Source organism: Monomorium pharaonis, chromosome 7 (genome assembly GCF_013373865.1).
Source record: "Monomorium pharaonis isolate MP-MQ-018 chromosome 7, ASM1337386v2, whole genome shotgun sequence".
NCBI classification, from domain to species: Eukaryota; Metazoa; Arthropoda; class Insecta; order Hymenoptera; family Formicidae; genus Monomorium; species Monomorium pharaonis.
The window spans coordinates 16,359,320-16,378,940 of NC_050473.1; the positions used below are offsets into that span (position 1 = coordinate 16,359,320).

The 19,621-nt window shown below is 44.8% G+C and overlaps 1 protein-coding gene across 2 annotated transcripts in view; it reads right to left on the reverse strand.

The window, feature by feature from the left end:
* LOC105831226 (hemicentin-2) overlaps positions 1-19,621 on the reverse strand; it is a 56,930-nt gene that overhangs the window by 28,701 nt on the left and 8,608 nt on the right. For both annotated transcript variants that reach the window (XM_036289307.1, XM_012671220.3), the window contains exons 2-8: positions 5,794-6,138; positions 4,037-4,351; positions 3,538-3,689; positions 3,297-3,441; positions 2,777-3,070; positions 2,051-2,440; positions 975-1,292 (exon numbers count right to left, since the gene is read on the reverse strand). In XM_036289307.1, the coding sequence (XP_036145200.1) occupies positions 975-1,292; positions 2,051-2,440; positions 2,777-3,070; positions 3,297-3,441; positions 3,538-3,689; positions 4,037-4,351; positions 5,794-6,138 (1,959 nt within the window). The remainder of the gene's footprint in view (positions 1-974; positions 1,293-2,050; positions 2,441-2,776; positions 3,071-3,296; positions 3,442-3,537; positions 3,690-4,036; positions 4,352-5,793; positions 6,139-19,621) is intronic.

Below are 19,621 nucleotides of genomic sequence, written 5' to 3' on the forward strand. Positions count from 1 at the left end.
TACAGAAATGTCACAACAACAAGCCCGCGATTCCGTGACTACCTAAATCCGAAATAGATTTAATCGATCGTCAGAATTCGAAATCTCTGTCCCCAAAATTGTTCGACTAATGAAATGTTTGTTAAATAGCGCTGTCAGGAGAGTCGTGTGCATCGCTCTAATTAATATTCTGTTGTTCAATAATAATGAAAAGGACAATACGACTGGACGGTAACTAGTAATAAGTAACTTAAATTTATGATATCACAACTGGTAAGAAAAGCTGCATAAAAATATAAAATAAAAGCGTAAATAGAATAATAATAATAGAACTTAAAGATTAAAAAAATTAAAAATAAACACGTTGCTTTGACCTACATTAAAAAATATTTAAAGTTTGCCAGAAATATTTTAAGTTTGCTAAAAATATTTTGTGGTTGATTCATACGCGCATTCGAAGACGAGCAGATGTATTTACCGACGTGTATACTTAACTCCATCAATTCGGTCCAATTAAGAACCCCAGCTCCTGAACGTTTCGAAATTCTTTCCACGACGGTCGTTAACGCTTTATTAGCTCACCTCGTTATTATTTTGCCTCTGACGTTAAGATTGCGTAATGAGGGCAGGAGAGGGACAGAGAGAGAAAGTGAGCTAATCACGACGGGGGAAACACTATCGACATAATGCAATCTACATACATTAAGACCAATAATAATAACTGGAAATTACACATGGGAAGGATACAGCGAAGGTATTCCCAAGAATAAACTTTCTCGAGCGCGGCTTTATCGGGACTGTGCCATTTTGTCTGTGAAGGTGTATTCGTATCGCACGGCGAATATTCGTTTAATCAGATTCTAAGTAATTGACGAAACACGCTTATCTATAAGCGTACCGCTCGCAAATGGAATCAAGGGTACGAGATCGCTGCTCCGGAATAATAATATCGTTAGACTCTCGAGTGGGGCTTTAAAAACAATCGTAAAACTCACCGGTGGTGTACATAGCTACTCCTTTGAGCGTGACCGGCTCGAGAACAACGGGGTCGCTCCGACCCTTCGCGTTGACGGCATAAAGATGAAGCCTGTAATTCCGTCCGGGCTCTAAGCCGGGGACTTCGAAAACTGGACCGGATGAGCCGGATCTATCGGTGTGGTTCAGGTAGATGGTATTGACATGATAAACGTTCTCCTCGCTGTAGACCTCTAGCTCGTAATTAGTCAAGGGCAAACCACCGTCGAATCCCTCGGAGCACCTGACGATCAGCCAGTCCGCGTCCCTCGAGTCGGTGGCTTTAAAGTCTTCGTGACCTGTTTCACACGGACGCACACATGCACGAGGCGGTTAAGCTCCCTCCCGGAGGAAGAAAAACACTCGGACTCGCCAGACCTAATTGCTTCCCGGCGCGAGCGTCGTCGCGGCAAAGCACACTCGATAGCGTCGATTAGGGGGGGGGGGGGAGGGTCAGACCGAATTAATTGGATAATAGTCTTGGCTGGACTTGCATAATAAGTATATAACATCTATACCGCGGGAGACTGTAATTACTGACTCAGTGTTGAACAGGAATTGCTATTCTAAACAACTATGAATCTTCGGCCCGCGATTGTAAATCTGAACGAATGTGAAAGGCGACTTTTAAAATGAGTTATGACAGAATGCTGCATTGTTTGTTGAAAACTGAATCGTAATTTAGTTAAAATTAAAACGAATGAAATGTCTCCTAGCTTTTTATTTGTTTTACCCGCAAGAAAGAATGAAAGAAAATGCTAAATATATTTTCTAAAAATTTAAATAACGATTTTGCCCACGAAGAGCCTCGCGTAAATTATCTAATCTAATTATGAGAAATAGACGATCCTGTCCGATGGTGGTATTGCTGATCGATAAAAACTAACTTCACGGACGTTTTCACGGTTATCGCCTCTTTTAAGGGGAAACAAGGAAACAAGCTGTTGAACGCAACAAGGGCGTCGACCATAAGGCGTCAGCCGCGATGATGGCCGGGTGTAATGGCGCCGTTAGCAGGTCGTTGCGAGGGTTCTCGGGACCCTCGTGTTTCGCTTACCCATTCGGTATGCGTAGGGTCCGGTCGACTGGAGGGCCGTGCAGTTCTGCAGGGGATAGGGTTTCCCGGCGACGATGATCTGAAAGAGACAGGGCGTCCTCTGCACCCCTATCCGATTTCTCGCCCAGCAGGCGACAGTACCGTAGTCCATGTCGTTCTCCGGTGTGTAATTCAGTCTGGAACCGTGCCAGTGAGTCGTGATCAGGCTAAGCGGTTTGACCTGCGCGTACCTCGTGGCCGGTACGCTCATCAACTCCCCGGAGTTGTTGAACGTCCAGTGGAAGGTCGTGGGCGGCGGTTTCGACTGTACGCCGCAGACCAGCGAGATCGTTTCGTGCTTCAAGGCGCCGACCACTTGGGTGGAAGAGCCGTCCTTGCAGATCGGTGCGTCTGAAAATACGAGGGCGCCGGCTGGTAGATTCAATTTACCACGGCGCACGCTCTCGCGGACGTCACAGTGGGAAAAATAAGAGCTCGGGCGGTTTTTCGATTTCCATTCCTTACAACAAACGTCGATAATTGGCGCTTCTATGTAAACGCGATTTACCAGTGCCCGATTCAATATCGACAATGTTGCCATAAGAAAGTGAATGTATTAATAAAATTAGAATAACGATGTCGTTATGCTGGAAAGGCTCGAGAGATGATGAATTAAAAACACTTCTGCTGAGCTCGGATATCAGCCAGCGCGTATCGATTCGGATATATAAAAAGGGATGTACTCACACATCACTTCTAGGGTTACCGGTCGGCTCATGGATTTTCCTTCGACATTGGCTGCCATGCAGGAATATTCCCCGGCGGAGCTTTTCGTCACGCTCTGCAATACCAGGGATTGCCCACCGGGAAGAATAATCCCCGCGGTGGCGTTCTGATGCAATTCCTTGCCGTCTTTGAACCAAAGTAGCTTGTAAGACTTTGGATTGGCTCGTACGTCGCACTCAAAGTAGACGTCGTCGCCCTCGTTTATATCGTTCGCCTTCAAACTGGAACCCAACTTAATACTCACCACCGGTGTGTCTGAAAGCATCGGTAGCTAAAAGTACCTCTCATTGATTCCTTGTAATTTTTTACACGATCAAAAATTAGAAAAAGAAGTGCAATTAAAAGAAGTGTCGTGAGAAAAAATGAAATATTAATTTTTCGAATTTTCGAACTTTAGGTAGAAGTTTTGATTTTTAAAAGTTACGATTTAACTTAAAGTAACTCGGGGATAAGTGACGAGAGAGTGGAGATAACGACTTACAATACACCAGTAAATGCCATTTGTCCTCCAAGGCACTGTTAGGCACCGCGGGATTTTCCGCTCTGCACGTCAGAAATTTCCCATCGTCCTCGATGGTCGGCACGTAGCTCAGCACACTTCTCGTGACGTTCGGACTGTCTGCGAACTACGAAGAACTCAGAATCTATGCCATCGCGCGACATAGACGCAAAGTCCGGTACGTCAAAAACGGCCATCGTCCGTTCGCGGATGATATACTCACATTTCTAGCCATGTGCTTGACTTGATGCGTCCCTTTCCACCAGGTGATCACCGCCTCCGGTCTCGAACCCGAACTGACACACTCGATCTCGTAAGTTCTTAATGCCGACAAATGAAATCTCTTATTCGTAATGTTGACCACGAGCGGCTTCACTGCGATGAAGAATTATGCGGTAATGAGTTTGGTATAATATATCCATCACGATATTTTAATTTTCCACTCCATTTACGTTATGCATCATCAATTTATTAATTTTAATTAGCTTCAGGTAAAATTATGCAACGGGAAATAATTTAATTAAAAGTAAACAGTAAAAAATAGAGTAAATTATTTAAATTTCTTCCTTTAAGCTAAATTTAATATAATTATAACAACGAGGAAGGGAAGGAGGGGAAGAGATGAGGCAAGGAATTGTTCTAAAAATTACTACAATTCGTACTTTAGTTTTGGTAAAAATTTCGTTGAAACAATATGTACGAAATATTCCAATTCCACTCACGGTTCACATCCAAAATGACCTCGGAGGTCAGCGGCGTCATAAGCTGAGTGTTGCTCGCCTTGCAAATTAGCCTCGTCCTCAGAAAGTCCCTGGTGACTCTCGGGATATCCAGACGATTTATCGTTATATCATTGTGCTCCTGCGTATACGTATCGTCCAGGACTTTGTCGTTGAAATACCATGTAACTCTCGGCGGAGGTGAACCACCGATCACCTCGCACAACAGGGACATCTCACTTCCCTCGTTAAACGGTTGCAGTATTTTAGCCAGGCTTCTGCTAGCGCCGGTATATATCAACGGCTTTTTCGGCGGCACTGTCAGCAAATTGAATTCCGATTCGTAGGAATTTATTTCATATGACATATCGGCACACGAAACGTGTCCGTTATATCGAATCATGTTTCCTTTGTTATAATTTCCTAATAAGATCAATTTCATTCGTCATAAATTTATACCGATACATGGTTTCTATACCGCCAGATAATAATAATAATAATAATAATAATAATAATTTTAACTGTTTTAACTCTCGACAGACAGAAATTGAATTGAATGTGTGTTAAAATATCCGAATCTACGTGCAATAATGTTATCAAATTTTGTAGTGCGAAATGACGCTTGCGGCATGCTTATTTTTTTCTGCTAATGACTTTAGATTAGCACTTGTTGAGCTAAAGCTATAATATCGAATTAATTGATACAAAATTATATTGCTAAAACTACATCGACTTATCGCATCAAATTACAATGATCCGGCTGTTTGTTCCTGTTGGAACTGATCCAATCGCATCTCTCTCTCGATCTTCGTAACTTTATTTCGTCTCATAGCTTTGTTTCCACATGATTATCCAATACCCGTTGCGCGCGCGGAAGGTTGGGGCCGAGCGAATCAAACTATCTCTTCGATTTACTACTGTTTTCCGTGGTTTACGCACCACCCGCGTAAATCTCACCAACGGTTATAATACAAAACGAATAAATCACGAATGAATGGAGAGATAGCTGCCCATATGCGCCGCCTGATTAAAATCCCATAAAGCACAATCTGTCGGCCAACGTCGCTCGGTAGGCCACAATTTTGCGTTATAATGTATCACGTTCCATCGCGTAACAGATAATTGGAATAATAATGAAAAATTAATTCTTAAAGATAGTTTCCGGACCAGTCAAGATAATTTCTAAATTATTTGTAATTTTACTTTTTTTAAATTATTAATTTTATCTTCTATTTGTAGAAATTTTATGCCGAAGCTTTTCTAAAAGAATTATTTAACAAATATTGTCTTGTACTAAATTCGTGTACAGCATATGTTGAATTATCAACAATGGATTCAGTTAACTGTAATTATTAGTCTCAATTTTTTTACAGTTCTCTTTATATTTACTTTTTTTAAATTATTTTATATAACTTCAAATTACATTTAGAGTGTTTTTCTAATATTTGCATAAACGCGTCGCGCAATAAATTTTATCAGTCTTCAATCTTGATGTATATTTGTCACCGACGGAATATTTTAATTTTTATAAATAACGTATCGCATTTGTAATTTAATTGCTCTATAAATATTGTGAACTCATTTTAATTTGGATTTAGAAATCTAAAATAGTTTAATAAAATTTGATTGAAATATAAAATTATCATAATAGTTGACGAAAATGTTTTTAAATTTATTTATATCTATAATGTATAATCATCACTTACATAGAATCGTATATGTAAAGATAGATATTCTTGGTTTTCACATTTGGAACTCACCTATGACCGTAAGATTAATCTTCTGATTCTTCGTGGGACTATTCTTAAAATCCACTCTGCATCTGTATACACCACCGTCCGTAGACTCCAAAGGATCTATCTCCAGCTCGGCGGGCTTTACGTCCGTCTTCATAACCGCCCTTTCAGCGAACACGTACGGATCCGACCAAAGCCTTGCCTGTGCTATCTGCCTCCCCCGAGCATCCATGCTGTATATCGGTTCGCCGTCCTTTTCATCTTTGTACCAAAATACCATGATGACCGTCTCGTCTTTAACCGGTGGATCGATGTCGCAAGGTATCTGAGCTTTGAAACCGGCCACTGCGCTAACGTCTGATATAGGCACTGAAAAGTACGACAGAGTTATCCTTACGGAAAGGATATTCTTCGTATTATATTTTTGTATTTTACACGTACACATACGCACATGTATGTATATATATATATATATATATATGTATATACATTTTTTAAGCATATAGAGGTTGGACAAAATAATGCGAGTACCTAAGAAATATATACTATTTTTCTAATAATAAAAAATTAATCTACCATTTGTCCTTAATACAGATTTTATCTTTGTTTGAAGAGAATGAGATACGTGCTTGAACGCTCACTGATGAAATATTGTGCTACTGTTTTAGCAAATCATCTTTCAATTGGTTGTATAAATGATGTTGGAGAAAGAGGTTTTTTTCCAACTGTATAATTGCCTGACTTAAGTATCATCGAGTCATCGTGAGCAAATTTGAAAGTCGCGCAGAGTATACATCTTAAAATCCACTCATATATTTTAATATATGTCTGAGATAAATTTTCCGCAAGTCTTTTCTAACTCTGCATAATTTGATTAATTCATAGTCTTTAAGAATGAAACTGATCTTATTACGTTAACTCGGCAAACTATTCTTTCCGATCTTGCATTAATAACGAGTATTATCTTTAACGAGTTCAGACGCGTTATTCCCGGTATTCTCACCATTAGCTATGCGGTTGCGACGCATTGTAGACACCGTACGCGTACGACATGACAATTCTCGAGGAGAGAAACACGCGCATTCTCAGGCGATCGCAACCTCGTTGCGTTTCTGCGGTTACGCAAACGGGTCCCGTACCCGGTAACAACGGCAGACCCGTACGTTTTCTCACTGAGACCGCAAATTTGGGTGGAGTTTTAGTCAGTCACCGTCGGCGCCGATCGAATTACTGCAAATTGGCCGAACGTTGTCCCGGGATCGAAACCGGGAAGTACCAGAGACAGAGAAAGCTGGCGTGCGTGCGGTCGTGCATAGAAACGAAACGCGCGAGCCGCGCGTTCGCCGAACGGGGCTGCACGTTCGGGTGAACCCAATTAATCGGTCTACTTGCCGATTTATAACGGCGCGGCTGGCGCGCCGACCGATGGGGTGCGATTTTATTGGCTTTCATAGCCGTCTCATCTATCGTGGCCTGGCCTTGGTCTAACGCCCAACCAGTGTCCGGCCACGGTGGTCTCATTATCTTTCCCCTCGTTGACCTTAAATGTTAACGGCTACACCGAGAGAAAGTTGCCTTCGAAACGGCCAGCATCCGTCGCCACCGCCGGAGATTAATTGAGCGCGCACGCGGCTGACGTGTATCGGCTTTTTCCACTGCGAGTCTCGACGTCGGACGCGAGAAGAAAAACGTAGGCTAGGATAGCCGGCGCATAATCTATCAGTTTTTCTTTTTTTTTCTCTCTTTGGGAACGTTAAATCTGATTTGATGATCGCGAAGAAGACAAAAAAGAATCCTTATTACGCGATATAATAATTCGAATTTTTGATGTTGATGTTACTACGGTTGCTATCGAGTGCAAATATTTGAAATTTCTTAATAAAATCCTTAAATTTATTCTCTTAAGTAAGATCTCGTTATTTTAATATCAATAGAGAGTGCGCCCGACGATTCTCTCGCGTAACGACGACCCAGATTTTGCACGCATTCAAATTCGGCGTTGACGTGAGCTCTGAGAAGGATTCATCACGGACGATGGCGGTGTTAATGATACGGTGTAATTAATGCCAGGTGATGAATGGCCGTACGCACGAAGTAACTCGTTAACAAACGGCAACGAGCATGTGGCGTCGCTTTCGCACCTTTGCGCTCCACTGATACGTGTCTCTGAACTGAATATTCACACGTTGACGCGTTTGCATATCCGTGCCCCGTTGAAGTTACGTCCGGGTGAAAATTGCGCGAGATAGCCTACGGATTGCGTTATAGAATGCGTCACGCAAACATTTACGAAGAGCAAACCAAGATACGTAGAATTATAACGTTTCGCGCGCGCGCGAGACATTATAATTCTCCCGTGATTGCGCCGAGCGGGTTTCATGAAAAATTATTAAAAGCGAGGTGGCAAGATCAATATTTAGAAGCCGCGCGCGGAATCCGCGACCGTTTTAACGACCGGACGTTACGAGTATAATCGGTCGCGAACGTGCCGATTAAATGTTGCGAAAGGCGAAACGAGTGGGAGGAGGGGGGGAGGGGGAGGGGGTCGTTAATGCCGCAATTAAAATGTTAATAGCGCCGGCGAGTCCTATTACCTCGTTAAACCCCTCTCCATGAACCTCGCAAATTGATGACTTAGACAATGAACCATTCGACAGACTCGACGGCTTATGTATTCCGTATGCGTACACACGCTCACGTCCGGCGCGCGCACGCGATCGTGCTCCCGCACGCGCCGTATTGCGCGCGTGTGTGTTGCGTTTACTTGAGAGCGTGGCGAATATCCGTTTCTCTCGGGTTAACGCAGGACGCATACGTAGGTATTCGCCGACAGGACGATCCCGGAGTAATTATTCAAAGCAAACACGAACGCCGCCGTCGTGGAACGGTAATACGTCGCATTACCCGCGCCCGTGCACACACACACACACACGCATATATACATTGCACATTACAGATTTAAACATGCCATGAAGGGTGAATGTAAAATATCACATTGATTGGCGGCACATTGATCGATCGAGGTTATTAACATCGATCCATTAATACAAATATAAAGTTAGCAAAATTTTGATGTATGTATGCGTGTTCATTATTATGTGCTTTCGAAACAGTTTTAAGGAAACAAAGAAAGAACAAAAAAATATAATTTAAATGTTATTGCACAATTTTTATTATTTTATATTATTACACATTACGTATATTTATATTGGTACAGTGGTCAAAGTGCAACGAGATGTAATTTCAGCAGCGAGATTCCGTTTTGTTATTTTTCATGAAATATAATATATCGCATATAATATATCGTTCCTTGATTCCTTTTTACGAGCTCGCATCACGGCAGACGTTTTTTTCCTTCACCCTCGACTGATGTTTTCTAATAGGCAAAAATTCAATTTGTACCGCAGCCATTTGCTGCAGCTTGAAAGTGCGAGCCTTGTAATTTCGTCAAAGCACCGCTGTAAACATCGCAAACGTGGATGCGACTTGTTTTCTGTAGATTCACCGGGATCGCTGGCAAACCGAGGAGAGTTCCAGCCAAACATACGGAAGGTAGAAACCCGGCACACGTCCGGGAAGCAATAAAAAGAAGGTGCAGCGTGGATAGCGATTGAGAGACGAACGGGCGGGCGGAAATTGTATTTCGCATATTTTCATACACTTGTATCACGCCGAATGCGGGCAGAATGAAATTTCCGCGGTGCGGTGCGTACTTTTTAAACGATTATTCGCCGCCGACGAAAGTCGAACGTGCACGTCTTGAGGACGGAAATTATCAAGCTGAAGCTATCAATCTTCAAACTAACAATCGCGCCATTGCCGTATTCTCTCGGATCCACAAAGGACGAATGGTCGGTACTTTCGCGCACGAGCGCCGCGCGCGCGAGCGCCTCCGGTCGTGCAAATACGACGTACAACTTTCTTGCCAAGGTAAAGAATGCACTGTGAAAACTTTGACAAAATGCTCTTTACGTACTTTCCCAGTCGCCGCGAAAGGGGGAAAAGATGGAAACAGGACATTGAACGAATATTCCATTTCTCAATAGGGAATCGTCTGGTACCCTCCTTTATCCCGAGCACGCTCCTTTATCCCAACTTGACCCAGTTTCCGCTTATAAACGATACGCAAGCGCGCGGTAGGTGAGCTTTAATGTGTAGAAAAAGCGACAGATCTTAATTTATTTACGGACATTCAGCGGAGTACAAATCCTGTTTGCGATCTGGTTTATCAATTATGAAAAGATTTGAAACCACCAATTGACGTTTGTCTTACTTTCCCGATTTAATGTTTTTTTTTAAGGGAAAAAAATGGTTATCTCTTATAAAAGTTTGATGTCTTATAAGTCATATGTAGACAGTAATTCCTATTGTAATTCTGAAATTTTTCCATACGCGACTTCGTTAGAGGGGAGACGTACGTATTTTCGTATGCGTAACACGACGGAGGCGCGCTAATGAACATGACGATCAAACTCATTAAGAAGCCATAAATTTCGCTTGTCTATGGCGATTATTATCACCGGCCTGTTTAACTTCGTAACGTCGGTAACTCGTCCGGAGCCGCGCGTGTAAACATCGGGGCGGTGTGCAAACGTGGTGCCAGCTCCTTTACCGTCGCATCCGGGAAAACGGCGTCACACCGCGCAACCCCCCCTTCGTCGCTCTTCCATCCTCCCCCGTCATCCCCCGAAACCAACCACCGACTGAACAAACACGCGCCGGGTATGACGAAGAAGGCAAACCGAGGGTGAGGGTGGCACACGGGGGCGGCGGATGTACACAGGCGCGCACGCAGGGAGAACATAGGGGTTGAAGGGGGAGGGAGCGAACCCGCCACCACCGCCGCCGCCGCCGCCGGTGCCGGAGATACGCACGGCGGGAGTGAATTAGACGGAAGTAGATGAAGCGATAGAAAGGAACGCGGCGAAAGTAGGACGAGTGTATAGGCATATGTGGAGCATGTGCGGGCCAATTCGTGGTAAATTATTTAACAGGTTCCCGCGACATGGCGGACGCGGAAACCAGCGGTGGTTTGTGTACCCTTCGCCGCTATAGCCCCGATGTTTATCGTACGCTTGTCGCAACAACGATGGTAACGGGAAAGGGCAACAAATGCGGTAAGGCGCGAGCGTACGGGCGTACAATATTCACTGTATAATTGGCGCGTTGTCGGACATCAAGATGACAAGTAAATGCCGGGCGGCAAAACGATCGAATCGCTTCAAATTTCACCGAGCGGAGAACGAGAGAAGGGTGGAAGGGGGAGAGAAAGAGAGAACGAACGAGATCCAGTTTCGTTGCTGCATTTCAATGACCCTAGACCCGTGTGTTCGCCGGGATCGAAAAATTCTTGGAATTGGGGCACGCGTTGCGTAATTCGCCGCTATCAGAATTCCTGGCGTTTTGTGACTGCGCATAACACTTCAATAAAGTCCCGCTACGAGCCCGCGCCACGTTTGTCGACCAATAAAATCAGATTGCCGCGCGGTGAACGCAAAATCCGAACATCCAGGCGGCCCCCGCAATGCCGCACTTTGATTATACTGCTCCTTTTCGTAACTTCCGGCGAACACGCGGCGTCTCCGAAATTAAAAGGGAAATTGGAGATTTGTATCTCGCGTTCTTTTATCGAACCAGACACTCCCGAGTCAAACGCAAGCAACGAGATTAATTCTCTAATAGGATTTCGGAGTTATTAATGTGAGGTACAATCAGGAGGTAGTTGAGATAGAAATACAGATAGCTTCGGAAATACGTTGTAATGTAAATTCCATACACGGTTTTGGTGTTAGAACCATTAACACTAGAACACCCGGCATTAAATATATATACTTATTTCGACAATTTTTTTGTTTTTATTTTTAATTTCTTTACATATTTATAATTTGTTTTTCTTTAATATATAAACAATTAATCCGCAAATGTAAAAAGTCCGACAAAAATTGCCTTATTAGTTTTTTTCGTAATTTAATGAAAAAATTTGAAGCCCGTTATTTTGGGTTTGATTGTTCTAGTGTTAAATTCGTCGCGTTGCGTTGCCACTCGGTATTGAATTTTACAGCGAATCAGGAGCACAAGTTTTTTTTTCCCTTTGTCCTACCCGACTGCAACGGGAATGCGCGCATCACGTCTCCAACTTTAGTCCGAAGGACGTATATGTCGTTTTACGTCCTAACATACGACTAGCGATGCTTCGCATTGTGAGCACCGCAATTCTTTTGCCGAAGTAACCGGAAACATCGCGTTATAGAGATTCATGCTGCTTTCAAGCGAGAATACGACGCGTTTTATGACTCTCCGAAGGATACGTTCATCTAAGCAAAAATAAGAGGGAGTTTCTAATCTTGTCGTAACATCGCACGTTAATGTTCTGTTTGCCCTATGCTCACGATCGCAGCGAGCACATTTGTTTCAATAACAGATTGAATATTGAACACGATGTGCGATTAATATTAAAAATAAGGAAAGTGCTATTTCTTGATCGAGGCTGTTTTTAAACTTTAATAATAATTTTTTGTGTTTTTTACAATCTCGAGATCATTGAATTGCACGCCGCACAGTTTCATCGATTGAAACACAATCCTTACATAAAGTCGAAATAATTAATTCACAGATTTTTTTCGCTGAAAAAGTTGCAAGGAAATTATTGCCAAAAATAATTAATTTTCCCAAATTGTCTCGATGGAGAAATTACATTTGTTTGCGAATAATCTAATAAATCTAGTAATTAAATATTAGATGCATTAAGATTATCTTCCGTCGCGTAATCATATCAATAAATCTGATCGAAAGATCTTACAATCAAGTTCTGCAAATTGTACAGTATATTTATTTTTAGCTCTCACGTTGAAAGAGATCGCAGAAAATATCTTGTCGTGGAATTCTTGTCATGGAAATTAGAAAATTAATTTTGTGATAAGATCCAGTCCCTTTCTGAAGTCGGCAGCTTGAAGCTTGAAATACCATCTCCTATATTCCCACAACGGTACTAAAAGGAAAATGTTGTAAGGACGCACGCACGTCGTCTTAACGTGACAGCTGAGGGACACGCGTGTATCTAGAGGCTTCCGCGTAGAATAGTGTCCAAATAATATGTTCCCGAGCTCACCTACGATCGAAGTGTCGGGCTTTTGTTGCGCCTAACATAACGAGGAGCATTTATTGTGTTGTCGTGCCATCCGAAAAGACAGCGGAACGACAATCGTCGAATCAAACGCACAAAAGTGAAATATTTTAATAGATTATATATTAAATGTGATACCTTTACACAAATGTAATACTAAAGCACTGTGGTTAATACTTTCAATACTCAAAATAAGTAATAATCATTGGTTAGTTCAATGTTCAGTATTATATTTTTACAAAGGTAGAGAATTACGCTCGCGCTACTTGCAAGACAGGAGGCGGTGCGATGCATTTGCGAGCATTTTTTACAAATCAAATTACTGCGGCGGCGCTATATAGTTCGACACGTGCATATGCATCGTAACGTGACGCTTCCACCGCGGAGGCAATTACGTTCCGCTCGCTACCGAAAATTCGGCACGCCGGCGTAATCCCCGAAATTACGTGCCGCGAAATAGCGGCGACGTCGCCTTCGTTAGAAATAATCCGCCGTGTCGGAGGTAGAAGCCTGGCACGATCTAACGGACCTCGAATTGTCAATTTCAGCCATGCCTGTACATTCGACATTATACACGGCATTGTATACACGGAGACTATGTTTGTCCAATGTGATGGCTACTGGCCGGCGGAATCGTTCGAGTAAGATAGCACATGTTTTATGCATATCCAGTTACGCTTGTCTCCTTTTCATTTATCTCATCGAAAATCGTTTTTATACGGGTATGCGAAAATTTTTGCTTCACTTATTTCATTTATTTTATTCGAGAACGAAGACAATTTAAATTTCTCATTGATTTTGTTGCGTATAAATCCAATTAAACGGCAACTTCGGTTATTCTGCGTAATATAAAAATGCAAAGTACATCCGCGTTTGCAGAATTAACATATTCGTAATGAGAACATCGTCTTCTCGCAATGACGATGACCGCGCCGCACACAAAAAAAAAAAAAACCAGCGGTGTCCGCACATACGCGTATCTTCACTCCTAACGATGTATGTACGTACGTACGCACAGCGGTGTCCACCAACACGCGTGTGCACGTATATAATGGAGAGCTCGAGGAAACGAATGATACCACGGGACAGCAAAAGAAACGGCAGCAGGAATAAATTGGAAGGACGAGAGAGAGAGAGAGACATGTAGAAATGCAAGGCGCAAGGTGCAGGGAAAGACCGAAAGTGACGAGGACGGCGAGAAAGGGAGAAAGAGAGAGCTCACCGAGAGAGGCGAGTGGATTGTTATGCGGAATTGCGAATGTATGAGGAGCGGCAAGGGGGGAGAGGCGAGGCAAAGGGGGAAATAACTCCCCGGAGCAGGTGCGACAGAACCGGTCGCGTCTCCGCGCGCTGTATTTACTCGCCATCAGATAGGCAGTAACCTTTCCACCTACCAGGCATTCAGGTTTCGTCGAGAGCAGATACAGGTATTTCCTCGCGGAGGCGAGGCGGCGAAAAAGAGATCCCCGCCGAGCTGAGCGTACCGTCGGAACGTATCGTCGGCGTGCGAATAAATAAAATGTCCCCGGTAAGGGAAAACTAGGATATCGCGAGGAATCACGGCACTTGCACTTGTCGCGCCACTTCGCGACGCTAATCGCCGGTTTTGAGGACGTCGCTTAATTTTAATCACAGTTTAACTGTCCCTCGCGATTAAACGAGGATTAAAGTTAATTGATGCTGATGAAGCCGGCCGGCCGCGTTAAGGGCCGACGAAGTATATCTCGCTGGAGCAAAACTTTCTCTCTCTCTCTCTCTCTCTCTCTCTCTCTCTCTCTTTCTCTCTCTCTCTCTCTGTCTCTCCCCGCTCGCGCGTCTTATTTCGAAATTAGCCTATTTCGCCGTAAGAATACGTATATGAACTTACAGGAAGGATCGCGTTTGTCGTCGCCGAGGTCGTCAAAAGTAAGATCCGACAAGATCCAGGACGCCGTCGTTTCGTCGCATAATGAGGAGGGAATCGGATATAGAAACTGTGGAATGCGAGCTCCTTTTCCCGCCGCTAACACAAAGGAGCCTGTCGGTCCGAAGAAACGTACGCCGGCGTACCTATGCAATTGTTTCGAGGATCTTTAGCGATTCGTGCCGACCGAGGAAGGAAGAATCGTGCTACTTTCGCGCTTCGATCGATACCGGCGGACGGTGTTTCTACCGTCCGGAGATCTCCTCCCCTCCCCCCCCCCCCGGTTAGTGGCCAAGAAGCGTATAAAGATCCGGGCATTAGAGGGTGGCCCGACCGGTTGGCTGGCTGTCCGGCCGAATGAATCCAGATCCGCGGGATAAAACGAGAAAAGCGTGGCTTTGACTGTCCTCCTCCCCCGCTTCACCCTCGGTCGCGCGCTCGCGGAATCGTGCCCCATCACTTTCCTTTTTCTCCTTTCTTTCCCCCTTTTCCTTCCGTTTCCTCTCTTTGCTCTCTCACGCTTTTTGTTCCTCTTTCTCTCTCTTTCTCCTTCTCTGTACGCTCCTGCTCTTTTCCCTTCGGGACCTCGGGAGGTTGTTCCGGATTTCTTCCTGGACAACGTTTCCAAGACAATCGAGGGACCACGGATAATCGCGAGCCAATCAGTCCCGCATTGAGTTCCGAGGGACTCTCCCTTTTGCGTCTAGCCCTCGAGGCGCAGGGAGGACGTGGAACACGTGAAAAGGGAAAAGCGAGATAGACGGGGAGCGAAGTAAAGAGGCTCCGACGGGATCCTTTCGGCGACGGACCGACGAAAGCAGCTTTTCAGAGTCACTCTTGACGTTTCACGGGGAAGAGCGGATTACGGTGAGGGGGGGGGGGTAGGGAGAAAGGCGGCGGCGGATGAGGAACGAGATACGAGGATTAATAAGCGGACAATCGCGATCGCGTGATCGTAAATAAAACGTCTCGGGACGGGAGGGAGTAGCGCGTAGCGCGCGATTTTTCGGAGGCCGCATTCTACGCGCGCTACGCGAAGCGGCAAGCAGAAGGAGGTCGGTCGCATTAGCCCGAGACGTAGACTTATCGAGGCCGTGGCGACTCTCCACAGTGTGCCGTCCAACCGGGGCTCCTTCACGGCATATTTTTCACCGTAATCGTGCGATCTGCGTGCGATCTACATACGGCGATACTCCGCTCGTGAGAAACCCATTAGCCGCGCTGCGACATTCGCCACGGGCTGAAGAAAACGCGGCCGCGATCTGTAATCTATGGATTATATGCGATTCAAATGAAATTACTCCGTATCTGCGCGACGTAACCCGGGATTGCCGACAGCGGCGGAGTCGTAACGCCCTGATTGCCTATTAGACTCCGCCGGCGGTTTTATTCAGACACGCGTACTGGATGGCAACGTAACTGGATGAGCGTGCGCGCGCGCGCGCGAGTCCGGGGCAATCAGCGATTACCGGAGAAACTGCGAGGAGAAACATCGATTTACAGCCTTAGTTAGGAAAATCAAGCGGACGCGCCTCGATCTCCTTTCGGCGATCGGAAAAAGATAATCTGTCAGGTAGCGCCCGGATTGGGCCCGCGCTCTTAGACGCGAATCTATCGACGTCCCTCCTCCCTCACCCTCTCCGCCCTTTTACTCGGAGGGGGAAAAAAAAAAGATTTCTCTCGGGTAAAGCGACTTTATCGCTCGAGCGGCCGCGCGCGCGTTGGAATTCAGGAGCTCCCAAATAACTCCGGGCGAGAGATTATGATCAAAGAGGTTCTCCCTTTCCCTTCTCCCTCTCGCCCGCGAGATCGTTTAAAGAACTTTCGGGCTCGCGGGAAAGAGGGGAAAGGTGGGGAAGAGAAAGAGAGAGAGAGAGAGAAGGGGAGGGGGGGAGTTTTACGGGAATTACGACTTAGCGCGCTTTGTAAGTAAGTAACAGCTCTTCGGTCGATGAGGGGTGGAGTCGCGGAAATGTAATTTGCCGCGAATGTTCGCGTAAGGACGGGCGCTTTTCGCGCAGCTGCTCCCGACGAATTCGCGCGTATACGATATCGCCTTACTTACGCCCGCGCGAAGCGAGACGAGCCGAGCCCGAGCCAAAGTAAAGGGGAGAGGGGCGGCAAATGCAAAGCAATAATGACATCACGTGCACGAGGCAGGTTCATAGGTCGGGCGTTTCTTGCGTTCTGTCTTTCGCCGCTATTGCCTCGCTTTTTGCCCGCTTTTGTCGCCCGCCGGGGCCGCGCCACGCCCCGCGTCGCATGTACTCATCGTTCCCTGTCCTTCGCGAATCTCGCGCGGTACATATCCATTTTTTGTTACAGCTCCTCCTTCATTAATTTTCCGCGTACGCATTATGCGTTCCACTCGCCGCAAGAGAGAGAGGGAGAGAGAAATCGCACTCGCCGTAGTACGAGTCAGCCTTTGATAAGCCGGCACCGGTGAGCGCATTTTTACATGCGCCGTGCATCCGCATTCTATTTGCCGCAATCGTATTCTAGATACGGCACGGGTCAAAATTCAGCACGAAGTTATGATTGCGGCGTTAAGAAACGAACTCGAAGCCGCCGTATAGTGAGCGCCACATAATAAGAGAGCATAATACGACTAGACGTTTACAAGACGATCGATTCGTTTAATCGTAAAGCCCGCCATTTGGCGAATAGCCAAAATAGAAAAGCCATGAAACGTACGTAACCCGGACATGCCTCCCCCGAGGTGGGACGGCAGGGGCGAGTCTTTAATAATTCATCAAGATTCCTATGTAAAATTAGCGCTGTTAGTATTGAATATATTTCGTCGGTCGTGCTGCGGCATTGTAACGTCGCCATCGTTCCCGCCGCATTATTCTAATTAGCTGTAGAATGCATACTCGGTACGTGCATAACGTAGCATAAATAATTGAAAACGTGAATGGTCGTGGCGTTTTATGCAGATATCGCGCGGAGAGGGGGAGGGGGCGCCCAATTCCCCGCGCGCGGACGATTATTTTCGACGATTAAACGTAATCGGGCAGGACGCGCGCGTAGCGTGTAATATTTAATATTCGATAATGTCGAAAATCGTCGCTCGCGTTCCGCGGACAAATCGCAAAGAAAGACGAAGCCCCTCCCCTTCTTTCTCTCGGGGTTACGCAAATAAATAAAACGATTATCATTCGGCCGCTCCCTTTGGGACTCTCTCGCGCTCTGTATCACGAACTCACCCTCGGAGCAGCAAGCGAGGGCTGCATTACCCGCGACAGATCGCTTATTGTGCATGCAAATCTCCGAGCGCGCTCCGTTCATCGTGAGCATATTATAGGCAAATAAATACGGCGTGTGATCCGCTGGATAATCAATAGTCGAAGCGGAAACATTGCACGCGCGATGAGAGGAGAGTCGGTCGACGTGGGACGCTATACGCGTTAACGGGATCCGTATGTGTCTCTCGCGTTTCGCGATCCTCGAAACGCGCGTGCGACAAGGTGTGTCAACTCGGTGAAATTCCCAAAGGAGACGCCGATGATCGATGCATTCAAATATTTGATGGTCGCACTCGCAAGCAACATCAAGATATTATCGAATTTTCGATGTTTGACTTGTAATTGACACAGAAACGATATTTTTATGTGCCTAAAGTCGAACTCGTCTCTCCACTTATTTTGATTAAGAAAATATTCTTATTCTCAAGAAAATATGCCAATGACGATGTACATTTCTCGATGAATATCGGAAATTTAGTTATTGCAAATAATGCGATATGACGTAACCCTTTTATCTCGGAATCATTTAACAGTTGCAAAAAAATTTTTATGTCTGTGAACGTTACATGACAAATATATGGAATAGAAACATTTTAATATTTTAAAAGCATACAAGAACTTTTCTACTTTTCTCTTTGTTATTTTTATTGCAACTACGTATGTATAATAATTTGCATTGCAAAGCTAAAACCTTTTTTTTTTTACTTTTGGTAAGTCCAACTAATATGTCGAGAAAGTTATAATACCGCAAACTTTTATTGCATGTATGATATTTTAAACTTTTATTTTATCACCGAACCGTAACAGCATCAAACGAAAGATGTTTCGATACTGTACTAACGTATGGAATGGAGTCTACGTTACCGAGAAGTTTTTTAATACATATCGCAATACGTGTTATTTATATGCACATTAAAAATTGTCGCATCTATATAAAACTATTAGAAATCAATATAGAGTCACATTCACATGAAAATATAAACTGCAGTAATATTTTTTTTTATATTAACCTGACTACATGGAAAAGGTTAACAATCTGTTACATTGACGCTATTAATGAAGAAAATATATTTAGCGTGTGATATAAAAAAAAAAGGTACGCGCGCATTATGCGCTCTAATCGAAAGAGCTAGCGGAAAAGCGGTATATCCGTAAAAAAGTGGAACCCCTTGCATTTTTTAAAAATTTTTTTTATTTAACCGAGAATAGTCCTATCGTCAGAAAAGAACCGCGGCGGATCCGTAGCGCATTAGTCACAGCTCGCTGGAGCTCGTGGAAAATTTTCGCCGGAAGGCTCTCCGTCCGCGTACTAGTAGAAAGTTTGACCGGTCAGCCAGCCAGGCAGGCAGGCAGGCAGGCAGGCAGCTCGCACCCGGCTACGGGGCCGTTCGTTAGTCAGGACTTTGAAATACCGCGGTTTCCTGTTTTTCTCTCGTGCTACACATATCGCCTGGCCGCGCCGACTTATTTCGCGCCGGCGTGCCCGTACGAAACGTTGTACACCGCACCATTGTGGAAATAGTTGCCGCGATGTTTCTCGTGCTCTTCTCTCTTCCCGCGTTTTTATTCTTCTTCCTTCTC